This window comes from Lacerta agilis, chromosome 8 (genome assembly GCF_009819535.1).
Source record: "Lacerta agilis isolate rLacAgi1 chromosome 8, rLacAgi1.pri, whole genome shotgun sequence".
Taxonomy (NCBI): Eukaryota; Metazoa; Chordata; class Lepidosauria; order Squamata; family Lacertidae; genus Lacerta; species Lacerta agilis.
In genome coordinates this window covers 82,446,727-82,459,996 of record NC_046319.1, presented here as the reverse complement: position 1 = coordinate 82,459,996, position 13,270 = coordinate 82,446,727, and the positions used below count along the sequence as shown (strand labels likewise).

Genomic DNA, 13,270 nt, shown 5'->3' with positions numbered 1-13,270 from the left:
TCTCATCTATATCTACAGGAGCCTGGCTAAAGACATTTAAAGACTGAAATTGTCCTGTTGTACTAACTTGAATGAGTTTTCTGTTTGCGGCTTCTTTGTTTGACTTCTTGCATTGCTCTCTTTTTGATTGGACTACCAATACAGAATTCAATACGTGGAATGGTTTGGCAGATTTGTGTGCGCCGTTTTTGTGCTGCTTATTGTATACTGATTTACCAACTCTATTGCCAGCAACTGCTGGTTGCTCAGAGGGGTTGCAGCCAAGATTAACGTCGCCCCTCCTAAGAGGTAAACTACTTCCGCTTCTTACCTTTGAGCCTCCGGCCAGAACCAAATGGCGCGTCTTGCACACAAACATGCCCCCGTTTTCCACCAGCTTCTTGCAATGCAGGAAAGCGAAGCTCCTGAAGAGGTGGCGGATCTCGCCCTCGCGGCCCTGGAAGGAGAGGGAAGCAGCAAAGGGGTGCTTTAGTTCAATGGCAGCGAGCGCAGCCTGGGTTGTGTTGGAGGCCACGGCCTCCGCACAACAGGCAGGCAGAGCTGTCAGATGCAATGAGCCACACCCAGCCGTGGAGCTCAGCACCCTCGGAGGCCGGCCGGCCTGCCCTGCTCCTCACCGAGTGGGGCCCGTCGATGACTTTCACGATGTCTTTGACGTGGATGTTGTTCTGCTCAGAGTCCAGCGCCACGGCAAAGCGGTTGTCCTTCTTCCGGTTCACAGCCTGGTGCCTGACTGTCACCACTTTGCCGTACATGTTGAGGACCTGAGGGGTGGGGGGCGATGGAGAAAAGGCTCAGAGCCACAGGGCTGGGAGATGCGGAAGGTGGGAAAACACACCCTCAGCTCCCTGGGATTCTTTGATGAATGCTGCATAATGAGCGAGGCATGTTATGTTCTTGCGCACGTGCACATACACAAGATCAGCTGAAGGTAAAAGGCAAAGGACCCCTGGATGGTTAAGTCCAGTCAAAGGGGACTATGGGGTTGCAGCGCTCATCTCGCTTTCAGGCCGAGGGGGCTGGTGTTTGTCCGCAGACAGCTTTCCGAGTCATGTGGCCAAGCAGGACTAAGCTGCTTCTGGCACATCGGGACACCGCGACGGAAACCAGAGCGCACGGAAATGCCGTTTACCTTCCTGCCACAGCAGTATCTATTTATCTACTTGCGCTGGTGTGCTTTCGAACAGCTAGATTGGCAGAAGCTGGAAAAGAGCAACGGGAGCTTACCCCGTTGCGGGGATTCTGTGAGGTTTGGAGCTTACAGGGTTAATAAGCTCAAGAGGTGTGTACCGCCCACAGGGATGACATGTCACACATCCGGGAATATATCACTATGTGAAATGTGGCACTTTTGTTTTTCTGCCTGTATATTCTGACTTTTGGTTTTGACCGGAGACCGGACAAGATGTGTTCCGTATCTCCAGGAATGTTCTATGATTTATGCATGTAAATAAAGCTTCTAGATTAGGAACAAGCTTGAATCTGTGGACTTTATATTGCTGGCAAGAATCTGAGGCACACAGGGCACGCACCGAAGCTGCGCAAAGAACTCTGCTGGTTTTGCTGAATACTGCTGGTAAGCAGAAAAACGCAGACGGAAGTCTGCTGGACGCCATTGCGTTTGCAGTGCTACAACGTTTTGAGGCTTTCCCAGCTCAAAACGCTATCAGATTTGAACCGCCGACCTTCTGATCGGAAAGCCCAAGAGGCTCAGTGGTTTAGACCACAGCGCCACCAGCTGAAAATGACTCAATGTGCCTTAACCGTTAAGAGATCCCAAGTGAACGTTCTTGCATTATAATTTTTTTTAAAAAACCACATTCGTCAGTTCTGGATTTGATCCATTAAAAAGGGTTTGGATTTGATATCCCGCTTTATCACTACCCGAAGGAGTCTCAAAGCGGCTAACATTCTCCTTTCCCTTCCTCCCTCACAACAAACACTCTGTGAGGTGAGTGGGGCTGAGAGACTTCAAAGAAGTGTGACTAGCCCAAGGTCACCCAGCAGCTGCATGTGGAGGAGCGGGGAAGTGAACCCAGTTCACCAGATTACGAGTCTACCACTCTTAACCACTACACCACACTGGCTCTCTAAGGAAAACAAAGTAAAATAAAACCACACGAGATGCAAGGCAGTCTCATCTCTGATGTAAGGAATGAAAAGGAGCAACACCCATAACCCAACCGACCTGCAAAGGCAGCACCCACCTACCTGGAAGGTCTCTCGCTCCAGGCGGACAATGACCCCCATCGTCTGGAGGTCCAGCTGCACCAGCTCCCCCCACTCGTGCTGGCCGCCAACATCCACGCCAGAGGCTGTCTCAGAGCAGAGCTGAAGGTCTCGGGGGAGGACTTTGAGCTGCAGGAGGGAAGGGAGTAACCTCGATATTTTGACTTACACAACAAAGCAGAGGTGCAGAAAGGAGAGGTGATTATGAGCTTGGTTCAAAGGCAGCAGGGCTGGAGATGTGCGAGTGTTCTACACTGGTAAGATACACGTTGCCAAATACCAACAGGACTCTCAAGACATCGCACCACCAACAAGGCCGACTCAGAGGGCTATTCTCCTCTGCCTGCCAGCCCCACTCACCTCGTGCATTGTGAGGTCGGAGAAAAGGATCACGAAGTTCTCCTCCACGCGGACAATCAGTCCCGTGTCGCCCTCAAAGCGGCCGGCAATCACCTTCACATGGTCCCCCATTTTGAAGTATTTGCGCAACTCCTGGGCCGGGAATTCCAGCATGTCCTGGAGGAGGAGGGAGAACAAAGAATTGCTGCAAAGCACAGGAAGGGAGAGGGCTCTTGTGCTTGAATCCTGCTTGTGGTTTTTTCCATAATGGGCATCTTGCTGACCACAGCGAGACCAGGATGCTGGACTAGGTTGGCAACTGGGCAAATCCAGCAGCCTTTTATTATATTCCGTCACAATCAACAAAGCCAGCCAGTAAAAAAAAGCAGTGTGTGTCTCATGCAGGCATCTCATCTAGGATGCTGGACTAAATGGGTCTCAGGCCTGATCCGGCAGGACTCAAGGTGTCTGTGCTCATCCTTGCCGCAAGCAGGCACTCCCCCACCCGCCACAACAAAGAGGGCTCGCTCCCATGTCACATTTCAGCTTGCGGTTATAGATATCACTTGGCAAACAGCCTACATTGGCTGTTCCCTGACTTTGGGGGCCCATTGTCCCCTCGGTTCCATAAATTAATCCCCAGTGCCTCCTGCCCTACAGAAAGCATTATTCAGAACAGAGGTTCGCACGACCCACGTAAGGAAAACAGTAACACAATGCAATTCAGAACAGTGACCGCTGATTGCACATCTATTTGAAATCCAATTCAAACTATTAAGGTTGAATTAATTCAATGAAGCTAATGAACTTGTGTGGGATGTAAACACAGAGCAGTCAAAACACAACATTGCTAGAGTGGACATGAAGGTAACTCAGTCCTCCAGGCATAACTTCCTGCTACCTGGACTAAGTTAACTTCCTCTGTGACCAGAAGTAGGTGTGGTCTCACCTGGGAACAAGATCCCAAGACCAGTCACCATTTTCTCTCCGTCTGTTCAAGAAGCAACAAGCATGTTCTCCTTGGCTCCCAGCCAAGAGAACAAAGGAAGCTACTTTTCCCTATGGAAGTAGCAACCACATGTAAACACTTTTTACTAAGCAAGCCTGCCATTCTGAGAAACGCTGTGTAACTCAGGAAGTAATGTGAGTAAACTCTTTTTATTCATTTCAGATACATTGTGTCGTGTGCAGTCTTTTAAGAGGGATATAGGGGACTTATACCAGGAATATATATATATTGTTTTAGGCTTTAGCAAGCCTGTGCAAGCGCGTCTGCTGTGTGTGTTTTAAAAGGGAATGTAGCTCTGCTAAGTCTGGAGCTTCTTAATACAAGCTGGGATGAGATATATAAAATAAAATATCATCATCCACACTCCTCAACATTCCCACAACTTGATCTAGTGATCTCAGCTTTCCGAAGCCGTTTACACCCCCCCCCCCCCCGGTAATCCCACTGCCCACTCTGAGAACTACTGGCTGACATTATCATGCACTCAGGGTGCCATGTATCCAGAGAGAGGAAGGGAGAAGGCAGGGAGCCACTGTACCTTGAGGTCTTCGTGCTTCGGCATGATGGTGATCTTGTTCCCGTCCACGCTCAGGATCTTGCCTTGGAGGTTGATCAACTCACCCTCGCACACCTCCACGTTGTCGCCGGGCTGGAAGTTGTGCTCCCGCTCCTTCCCTGAAAGCCGGAAGGAGGCAAGTGAGGCGGCGCAACCTGGGCTACTTGCCACAGCCCCCTTCCTGAGAGGACAGCGTGCCTTGGCCTACCTGGAAGGCGCAATGGACCCGGGACCATTGGAGACTGTGGGTCCTCTTGGCGAGGACCTGCGTGAGCTAGGAGCGAGTGCCTGGTGAGTCACGGAGGAGCACACCAGAGGCTGCCAAGGCCATAGCCTTACCTGTGCTTTCCGTCACCACCTCCAAGTCAATGCCTTCCGGTTGGTCTTCAAATTTCTCCAGCTCAGACAGAGTGGGCTTCACTCCTTCTGTGATCTGACGATGCCCAGAAAACACCACGGGTGGTTTGGAGGGGGAGAGAAAGCGAAAGGACACAGAGCAGACTGAGGGGTGTGGGAAGGACAGAGGCAGCACCAACTAGACCAATACTGAACTTTTTTCAAAGGCCTCTCTCCACTTTCAATCTCTCTCCTGCTTCCGCCACGACTGATTTGCAGATCTCACGCCCCCGGGGACGTTGACTGCATCGGGAGGGACTACCCAGGACACATCAATACCAGCAGATGCAGAGCAGAAACTGGCAGGTGCCCGTCAGAGAACACAGCCCTGGTCTGGCTGGACCAATGCCTTCTCACTAGGTTCAAGTCAGCCTCCAGTGCAGAGTTTCAGCCACCTGCCGTTTCCTCTTACACAACAAGGGTCTACACTGCAGGAGTCCTCCTCCACCCACCCTATTGCTCAGGGGCCCCCCAATCCTCACCACGGCAGACATAGCAAAGCTCTTGAAGAGGAAGCCCTTCCGGCTGTAACGATTCCCCTCAAAGATGAGGAAATCCCCATCGGAGGCCACGTCGCCCCCCAAAGACCTGGAAATGAAGGGATGGAGAGGCTTAGCAGTTAGCGTAACCAGCAGCAAGAAAACAGCTGCTGGGGGGGGGGGAAGGACCCTTGGAGCCCCAGCTGCACCCAAGGCAGGAGGCAAGGCCATCACACTCCAGGAGCAGCATGCAGCCAGGCTAGAGACAGACAAGCTGGGCCTGCATTGGTTACCCAGGAATACAGAGCCTGGAGCTGTCATCACTCAGGCAACAGCCTTTCTGCCCTGGGCTCCCCCTCTCAGGCCTCCAGCACCTGCCTCCTCTCCAAATCTGGACCACCCCCGCCCTTCCGGGCTCTCACCGGATCTTTTCGGCATCAAACAGGCGCTGCGGCGGGCGCTTGAACTTCTTCTGTTTGGCAAACCAGTCTTTCTGAAATGGGAGGGGAAGAGGCAGGGTTTGTGACGGGAGAAGCAACCCAGGAAGTGGGGTTTCAGAGAGAATTTAAAGGTGTAAGTGGCTAATCCCCAGCTAGGGGCCTCACCTGCCTCTGCCCCCTGGGCAAGATCCCAAAATTTTGGAGGCAGAGGCTAAAATAAAATAAATAAAATAAAATAAAGGAGACGACCGTAAAGGAGAGGAGTGGGTGTGTCCAGTGTGCGCATGCAGGAGTGTGTGGCCACGCCCACTTCTGGCCACGCCCACTTCTGACCAGAACACCCCAACTCATCCAATGGGCCAAGGGTGAAGGCAGCTGACAGGGGAGAAAAGGTCAGTTTGCTCTTGTTTTAGGGAAATGCATCTCTGAATTACACCGGAGCCAACGGAACTCCAGAATCTGCAGACCCTGCTGCCAAGAGTGGCTGCTTCTGTTTCGAGACACCGGAGGGTTAAAATGAAGCGCCTCTTCCCTTTCTCAGCCCACCAAACCTGGAGCAACCAGAGGCGAAAAACCAAAGGCCCAGCGGAGGCACCCACAAGGTGCCCTGGTGAAGGGAGGCTCCTGCAACGAGCCGAGCCAACGTACCACGCTCATGCGGTCTTTGATGCGGTCGAAATCGATACGGGGAATCATCTTCAAGGAAATCTGGTTCTGGCTGGGCTCCACATAATCCACCTAAGGGGAAAGACATTGGTCGGTTGAACGGATTACAAGCAACGCAGCTCAAGCACAAACTCCTTGCTCAAAGGCAGGGTTCTCTAGCCTCCAACTTGTGCAATCCAGGCCACGTAGCATGCACTAAACAATTGCTAACACACAGAGCAAAATGGCTGACGAACGCCAACCTACGGCCTCTCAGGTTGTTGCTCTTAAGATTTAGTGTCAGGAATAACGTAGTCCTGGACACAGCAGAGTTAACTGCGGGTTTTCTGGAAGCTTCTGGCTGTAGAGCATTAACTGGACAGCACAACGCAGGAACTCAGCAACTCACTTGGATAACTATATACAGTATTTATTGAAGCAACTAGTGTCCATAAGTTACTATGTACAGACTTTACAAATAAAAGAAACCAAACATAAAATCTCTCCTCTCTATCTCTCTCTCTCAACCTTTAGTACACCACTAACAACCAACCAACAACTCTCACACAGAGCTCATTCTTTAGGAACTCATTGACCAATCACAGGTCGTTGCTAAGGGTCTGGAGAGAGAGCAGATCTTGGCTTTCTGCCAACTGGCAATTGCTACAGAGGTGATAAGCTGATTTTCTGCACGTAGGCACTTTGAAATCTCTAACAGTTGCCACCTTTCAAGTTGAGATGAGCAGCGATGAGGAGATTCCGACTAAACATCAGGAAGAACTTCCGGATGGTAAGAGCAGTTCAACAGTGGGACAGACTCCCTTAGAAGCTGGTGGGCTCTCCTTCGTTGGATGTTTTTAAAGAGAGGTTGGATGGCCACCTGTCAGGGATACTTTCCCTGCGTTATAGGGGTCCAGACTAGATATTATCCCTGGGTCCCTTCCAACTCTACAATTCTGTGATCCTACGCAAGGCATCTGAGAAGTGGAAGTGTCCGCTGCGGCTTTTTTGAAAGCAGGACAAAAGCTTTCAGGGCAGGCAGGACACCACTGTGATTCTGCGTTGCAGGGGGGTGGACTAGATGACTCTTGAGGGACCAATCCCAACGCAACCATTCTGTGATGCTATGACTTGTCTATTCTTTTGGCAAAGCATCACACACACAGCAACTAGAAAAATAAGCTTAAGCCCTGTTGAGTTCATACACACTCTCCCTAAGCCTCATAACCCCGGGGGAAGGAGACCATCTAAAGTGGAGCAAGAAGGCCAAGAGGACTGGTCTGAGCTGCTCTCAGAAATTAGAAAAGAGATAAAGGAAAGTGAGGAAAAAAATTGAGAATAAATTAACAAGAGGTGCAGAAAACGATTGACTAGAAAAATCCGTAGCAGTTCTGTCGGGACAAAGCAAGGACTCGAAAGTCAAAACACAGGCCATGGAAGAACAAAATTTTAAAAATTCAAAAAGAGGCGAAACCCGCCATGCGAGTTGAACGTTTTGGCTCCAGAATGCTGCAAACCCAGAAGTGAGTGTTCCGGTTTGCAAAGGTTCTTTGGAACCCAAACGTCTGACGTGGTTCCTGCAGCTTCCGATTGGCTGTAGGAGCTTCCTGCAGCCTATCAGAATCCGCGCCTTGGCTTCCAAATGTTTTGAAAGTCGAACGGACTTCCGGAATGGATTCTGTTCGACTTCCGAGGTACCACTGTACAAAGAGAATACCCATCATGCCTCGTGTCAATTCCTCAATCCGGACCCTCAGCTCTCCTGAAAGCCAGCCGAGGTCTCGTCTCACCTGAGCGATGTCGTCTTTGTAGATGCCCCTCTTGAGGCGCACCCACGACTTGGGCTTCAGGTTGGTCACCTCCTTCACCACCTTAAGCACGTCCGTCATCTCCTTGATGGGCACCATCTGCTGGTTCCAGTAGCCCATCCGGAGGTTGCCCACCCCTTCGATGGCCTGCTTGACGTGCGTCTGCTTGTAGGCCTCCACGTAGATGTAGCCTTTCACGTGCTCGGGGGCCACCACCGATTTGATCTGCAAGGGCTGCACAGGAAGAAGAGGGGTGGGTTACGCACAAGGCAGGCTGGGACATCGTTTGGGCAAAGTCTCCAAGCTCTTAATGTAGCTCTCTCGTTTATATGCCCCAGGCCAGCCACACTTTGCAGGGAAAGGACATGCCTGGCTGGAACTTTGCTGGACCAGGCAACCATAAGGCCACTCCACTCACCGGCTCGCTGGGGCAAAGTGGAGTTGGCCTAGGGCAATCAGGCTGCCCAGAAATACACAGGTCCTTCCTCCCTTTGCAACGCAGTTTGGAGGAAGTTAAGAGAGTATTTCAAGCGACAAGGAAGGACTTCTGCAGCTTTCTTCTTTATCCAGATCCTTGGCGCGAATGAGGAAACATAGGAAGAACCTTATGGGATGAGGCCAAGGGCCCACCTGGTCCAGCATCCTGTTCTCACAGCGGCCAACCAGATGCCCCAATGGGAAGCCCAAGGGCAGGATTTCAGCCCAAGGCCACTCTCCACTCCTGTGCTTCCCAGCAACTGGTAATCAGAAGCATTACTGCCTCCAAACGTGGAGACAGAGTGTAGCCATTGATCGCCTTTTCCTCCACAAGGTGAGATGATGATGATGATGATGATAATAATAATAATAGTAATAATTTATTATTATTATTTATACCCCGCCCATCAGGCTGGGTTTCCCCAGCCACTCTGGGCGGCTTCCAACAGAATGTTAAAATACAATAATCTATTAAACATTAAAAGCTTCCCTAAACAGGGCTGCTTTCAGATGTATTTTAATCTGTATTTTAAATTGATTGTTTTTTATGTTTTTGCTGTGATTTTAATTAGCATTAGCCGCCCTGAGCCCGGTTTTTGGCTGGGAAGGGCAAGGTATAAATAAAAAATTGTTATTATTATTATTATTATTATTATTATTATTATTATTATTATTATTATTAAAGTCTGGTAGTTGTTTTTCTCTTTGACATCTGGTGGGAGGGCGTTCCACAGGGCAGGCGCCACTACCGAGAAGGCCCTCTGCCTGGTTCCCTGTAACTTGGCTTCTCGCAGCGAGGGAACCGCCAGAAGGCCCTCGGAGCTGGACCTCAGTGTCCGGGCAGAACGATGGGGGTGGAGACGCTCCTTCAGGTATACTAGACCGAGGCCGTTTAGGGCTTTCAAGGTCAGCACCAACACTTTGATGTAGCCAATGAAGTAATTCTCAGAGCAGACCCAGAGAAATTCATGGGCCTGTCTACTAATTTCAATGGGTCTGCTCCGAGTCTCACCGACCTTGGATCTTGCCCACTGCCTCCTCCAAGCCGTTGTGTCAAAGGTTCATGAGGAGAGGCAGGGAAGAGATTCTTATTTTCTCATACTTCCCTGTAAAGGTTAAGATCCCAAGTCACTCCCCGGCCCTTTGCATGTGGCAGAGGATTCTGGGAAGGGGGAAGGCCTAGTGGCAGCCATCTATGACGGCTAGCTGGTACATCAAGCCAACGTTTGTGGCAAGAAGCAGCAAGAGGAACAACACCGTGTGGCAACAGCAGCGCTGTAGAAAAAGTGAAGCGTCAAGGTCTTCTTCTGTTCACCCCACATTCCGACCACTTACTGTATCTGTGAACTGGTAGGCGATGAACTTCCTCATGAGCGCAATGGCCGTGGCCCGCTCCTCTCCAATCTGGGAGTGGGAGAGAGAAGGGTTGGAATGAAAAAGGATGCCAGGTGGCAGAGCGGCTCCGTTTGATGCCATGCGAAAGCAACCTCTCTCTGAGCCTGCTTGGGCTTACCTTGCATTTCACAGTCCAGAGGTTGGGATCCCTGGATGTGGGGAGAACAAACACCGCAAGGTCAGTTTGCCGTGGCCAAAGGAAGCATCGCCCAATGCTTAACACCAGGGCTGCAGCCTCTCAACTGGGCCGTCTCACTCAGTCACTGTCCTGCTCTCACGTCCAGAGTCATCCCCCCCCCAAGTCTTCACCCCGCTAAGTCTCACAAGACCCAAGTCTTCTGCGCCTGCAAGAACGGAACGCTCCACAACAGAAAGTCCTTACTTGACTCCAGGAAGTAGCTGTTGCTGGGTGATGTCGTCAGAAAGCTCGTCAGAGCCACCGTACACCCTGGAGAAATAAAAAGAGGAGAGGTCTGAGAGGTCCGAGGGTGGGGGTGGGGACAAGGCCAAGAAGCTGGCCAGCAGGAGCATTTCAAAACGGGGAACCTCCGGCAGGATAAAAGAGGCATACTCACGTCTCGCGCACCGAAGACTGGGCGTACTTCTTCATGTAATACTCGCCCAGCTCCTCCTCTCTTTGGTCCCTGTTTGCGGGGGGAAGGAGAGAAACAAGAAGAGTGAAGGGAGAGGGGACGTATTAGCCAGGCCAAAGTACTTTGTGCATGTTCTGGTGCAACCGAAGGGCAAAGGCAGGAAGCCCAGAATCACCTGCAACAGCCAAATCACTTGACCCCTGTGGTGTGTATTTTAGGAGCCGCCTTATTGCTGTGGTTGCAAATGGTTTTAGTACTGCATTTTTAATTCTTGTAATGTGCCCTGGGACCAAAGGGTGAAGGGTGATTTTGCAGGGCTTTACCAGAAAAAGAAATCAACGAGTGACCAGCTTTGAACATCTGAAAACAGGGTTTAGGGGGGAATCTGTGGCCCTCCAGACTACCAATTCCCTTCACCCCTGGTCACAAGCTGTGTTGCCTGGGGTCAAGGGGAGCTCAAATCCAACACACAAACTCCCTTGCTCCTGCTCCAAAAGATCCCCAATTTTGCTATCTGACATGTTAGACACTGGTTTGCTTGAAGACATGGAGTTTGGCCATGCAGAATTTGAGGCAGGAAGAGAAAATGGGAGGCACACCGTCAGTCATGCAGTTTCTTAATATAGTTGAACCAGGGAAGCCAAACGGAATCCATTCCGGAAGTCCGTTGGAGTTCCAAAATTTTCGGAAACCAAAGTGTGGCTTCTGATTGGCCGCAGGAAGTTCCTGCAGCCAATCGGAAGCTGTGGAAGCGCCATTGGACGTTCAGCTTCCAAAAATAGTTCACAAACCGGAACAGGCACTTCCAGGTTTGCGGCGTTCGGGAGCCAAAACGTTTGAGAACTAAGCTGTTCGAAAACCAAGGTACGACTGTACAATACAATCGCATCTTACGTGGATTTAACTTGCATGTTTTTAACCATACATGATTGAAGACAGGCAGGTTGAAATTGCACGTTAAAGGCAAGCAAGGCAGAGAAGTTTTAAGCCATCATCCATTAGCTGCAGAACAGTTCCGAGAGTTTGAGTATATACGATTTTTGTGTGTATGCGGAACCCTTGCAACTGAACCCCCACATAAGATGCAATTGTGCTGTGCTACAATTATTTCAGTAGAGCCAGACCAGGCAATTCTGCTTTCAAAATAAACACACAAAGTCCTGCCAGAAGCCTGTGCCGCTCCAGTTCTGCGCTTCGCTCTGTGTGCAATACCATTTACCTCCACAAGTTTTGCAGCCTCCGTGCCCCAGAGCGATCCTCGTCCAGAACCACATTGTCAATGTTGGACGCTGGAAGAAGAAACAGGCGTTTGCAATGCTGAACAGCAGAGGCAGAGCAGAGTCGTTGTTTTTTTGTTGGGCAAAAGTGTACGGGCGAGAGCTACAGAGGCGGGGGGGGGGGAGACCTTTCAGAACTGCAAACAGCTTCAGGGTCTGGTCTGTTTGCAAGTTGGGATATCCCGCAACGCTCTCTGACAATTCCACCGTGCTTGTCAAGAAAGACCAGAGAAGAGGAGGAAATGAGAAAGGAGGAAAAAGAGAGGACTTGTAAACGCTGCTAAGGGAGTCAAAGAACCTGCCGTTAAGGCTGAGATATCCCAGGACGGCCCCTGCTATGCGCGAGCAGCTACTGGCGGCCATGGCCTGTTCCACCCTGTTTCTGGGTGAGGAGTCCATATGCCAAAAATGGGGAACCTGTGGTCCTCTAGTATGGTCAGTGGGCCAGGGATGAAGGCAACTGTGCTCCGCTGCAGGGCCACAGTTTCCCCATTCCTGTTCTATGCAGCGGTCTTCTGAAAAGGAAGACACATTCTTTTGGATGCAGATGGGAAATATGTGCTATACACTTCTGGTGGGCACTCGGAAGCACGGCTCATAGAATTGTAAGGGACCCCAGGGGTCAACCAGTCCAAACCCCTGCAATGCAGGAATCACAGCTAAATAAGCCCTGGCACTCTTCCCCCAGGCCTATGCACCTTTAAACTTGGGGGGGGGGGGGACAGGGGGCGGCAGCATGTTATTGTTTCTATTTGCTGATATGGTATGTATTTTTGTGTTCTATATTGCAAACCACCTTGTGATCCTCAGATGAAGAGTGGTGTAGAAATTTTAATAGATAATAATAAATAATTGTTCTTTCCCTGATTTTTAGATTCTGTACGCTTTATGGAGAGATGGATGCCCACCTGTCAGGGATGGTTTAGATGAAGAAATTAGATGACGAAATTAGAAATGAATGTACTACGGGACTGACAAAATAGGGGTTGTATTTTGTACATACTGGACTTGGTGGTTAACTGAATAAGCTACATTTTAATATGTTACGTCACGATGTTGATTTTGACATTATGAGAAGCTGTATCTAATTTTGAGAAGTAGTTTCTAGTAAATAACTTTACAGTTGCCATTATACAGCCCATTTTCTTATAACTTAAATTGGTCAAGCAACATCAGTAGTATTATTAAAAGGGTCCACCAGAGGCTGTATTTCCTGCGTCAACTAAGGAAATTTAAATTGTCCCAGGAAGTGTTGATCCAATTCTACAGAGGCATCATTGAAACTGTTCTCTGTAATTCTATAACAGCTTGGTACGGTACAGCCTCCAAGAGAGACGAGAAAAGGCTCCAACGAGCTGTAAGAATTGCAGAAAGGGTAATTGGTGTTAGCTTGCCTTCAATAGAGACAATTTATGCTACCCGAGTTAGGAAGAGAGCAGAGAGAATTGTAGCAGATCCTTTACATCCCGGTCATCATCTGCTTGATTCACTTCCATCTGGACGTCGCTACAGGACTTCATATACAAAATCGGCCAGGCACAAGAATAGTTTTTCCCCTTGTGCCATTAAATTGTTAAATTCGTAGTTGTATAACTTAAGGGGAGGTAAAATATGGGTGGGGTTTCTT

At 49.9% G+C, this 13,270-nt stretch overlaps 1 protein-coding gene across 2 annotated transcripts in view; it reads right to left on the bottom strand.

Annotated features, from left to right (window-relative positions):
- SUPT5H (SPT5 homolog, DSIF elongation factor subunit) overlaps positions 1-13,270 on the bottom strand; it is a 32,300-nt gene that overhangs the window by 12,431 nt on the left and 6,599 nt on the right. For both annotated transcript variants that reach the window (XM_033158607.1, XM_033158608.1), the window contains 15 exons: positions 11,586-11,655; positions 10,349-10,417; positions 10,156-10,221; positions 9,892-9,922; positions 9,714-9,782; positions 7,884-8,135; positions 6,097-6,186; positions 5,431-5,501; positions 5,012-5,117; positions 4,473-4,566; positions 4,116-4,252; positions 2,590-2,745; positions 2,212-2,358; positions 618-764; positions 311-436 (listed from right to left, as the gene is read on the bottom strand). In XM_033158607.1, the coding sequence (XP_033014498.1) occupies positions 311-436; positions 618-764; positions 2,212-2,358; positions 2,590-2,745; positions 4,116-4,252; positions 4,473-4,566; positions 5,012-5,117; positions 5,431-5,501; positions 6,097-6,186; positions 7,884-8,135; positions 9,714-9,782; positions 9,892-9,922; positions 10,156-10,221; positions 10,349-10,417; positions 11,586-11,655 (1,631 nt within the window). The remainder of the gene's footprint in view (positions 1-310; positions 437-617; positions 765-2,211; positions 2,359-2,589; positions 2,746-4,115; positions 4,253-4,472; positions 4,567-5,011; positions 5,118-5,430; positions 5,502-6,096; positions 6,187-7,883; positions 8,136-9,713; positions 9,783-9,891; positions 9,923-10,155; positions 10,222-10,348; positions 10,418-11,585; positions 11,656-13,270) is intronic.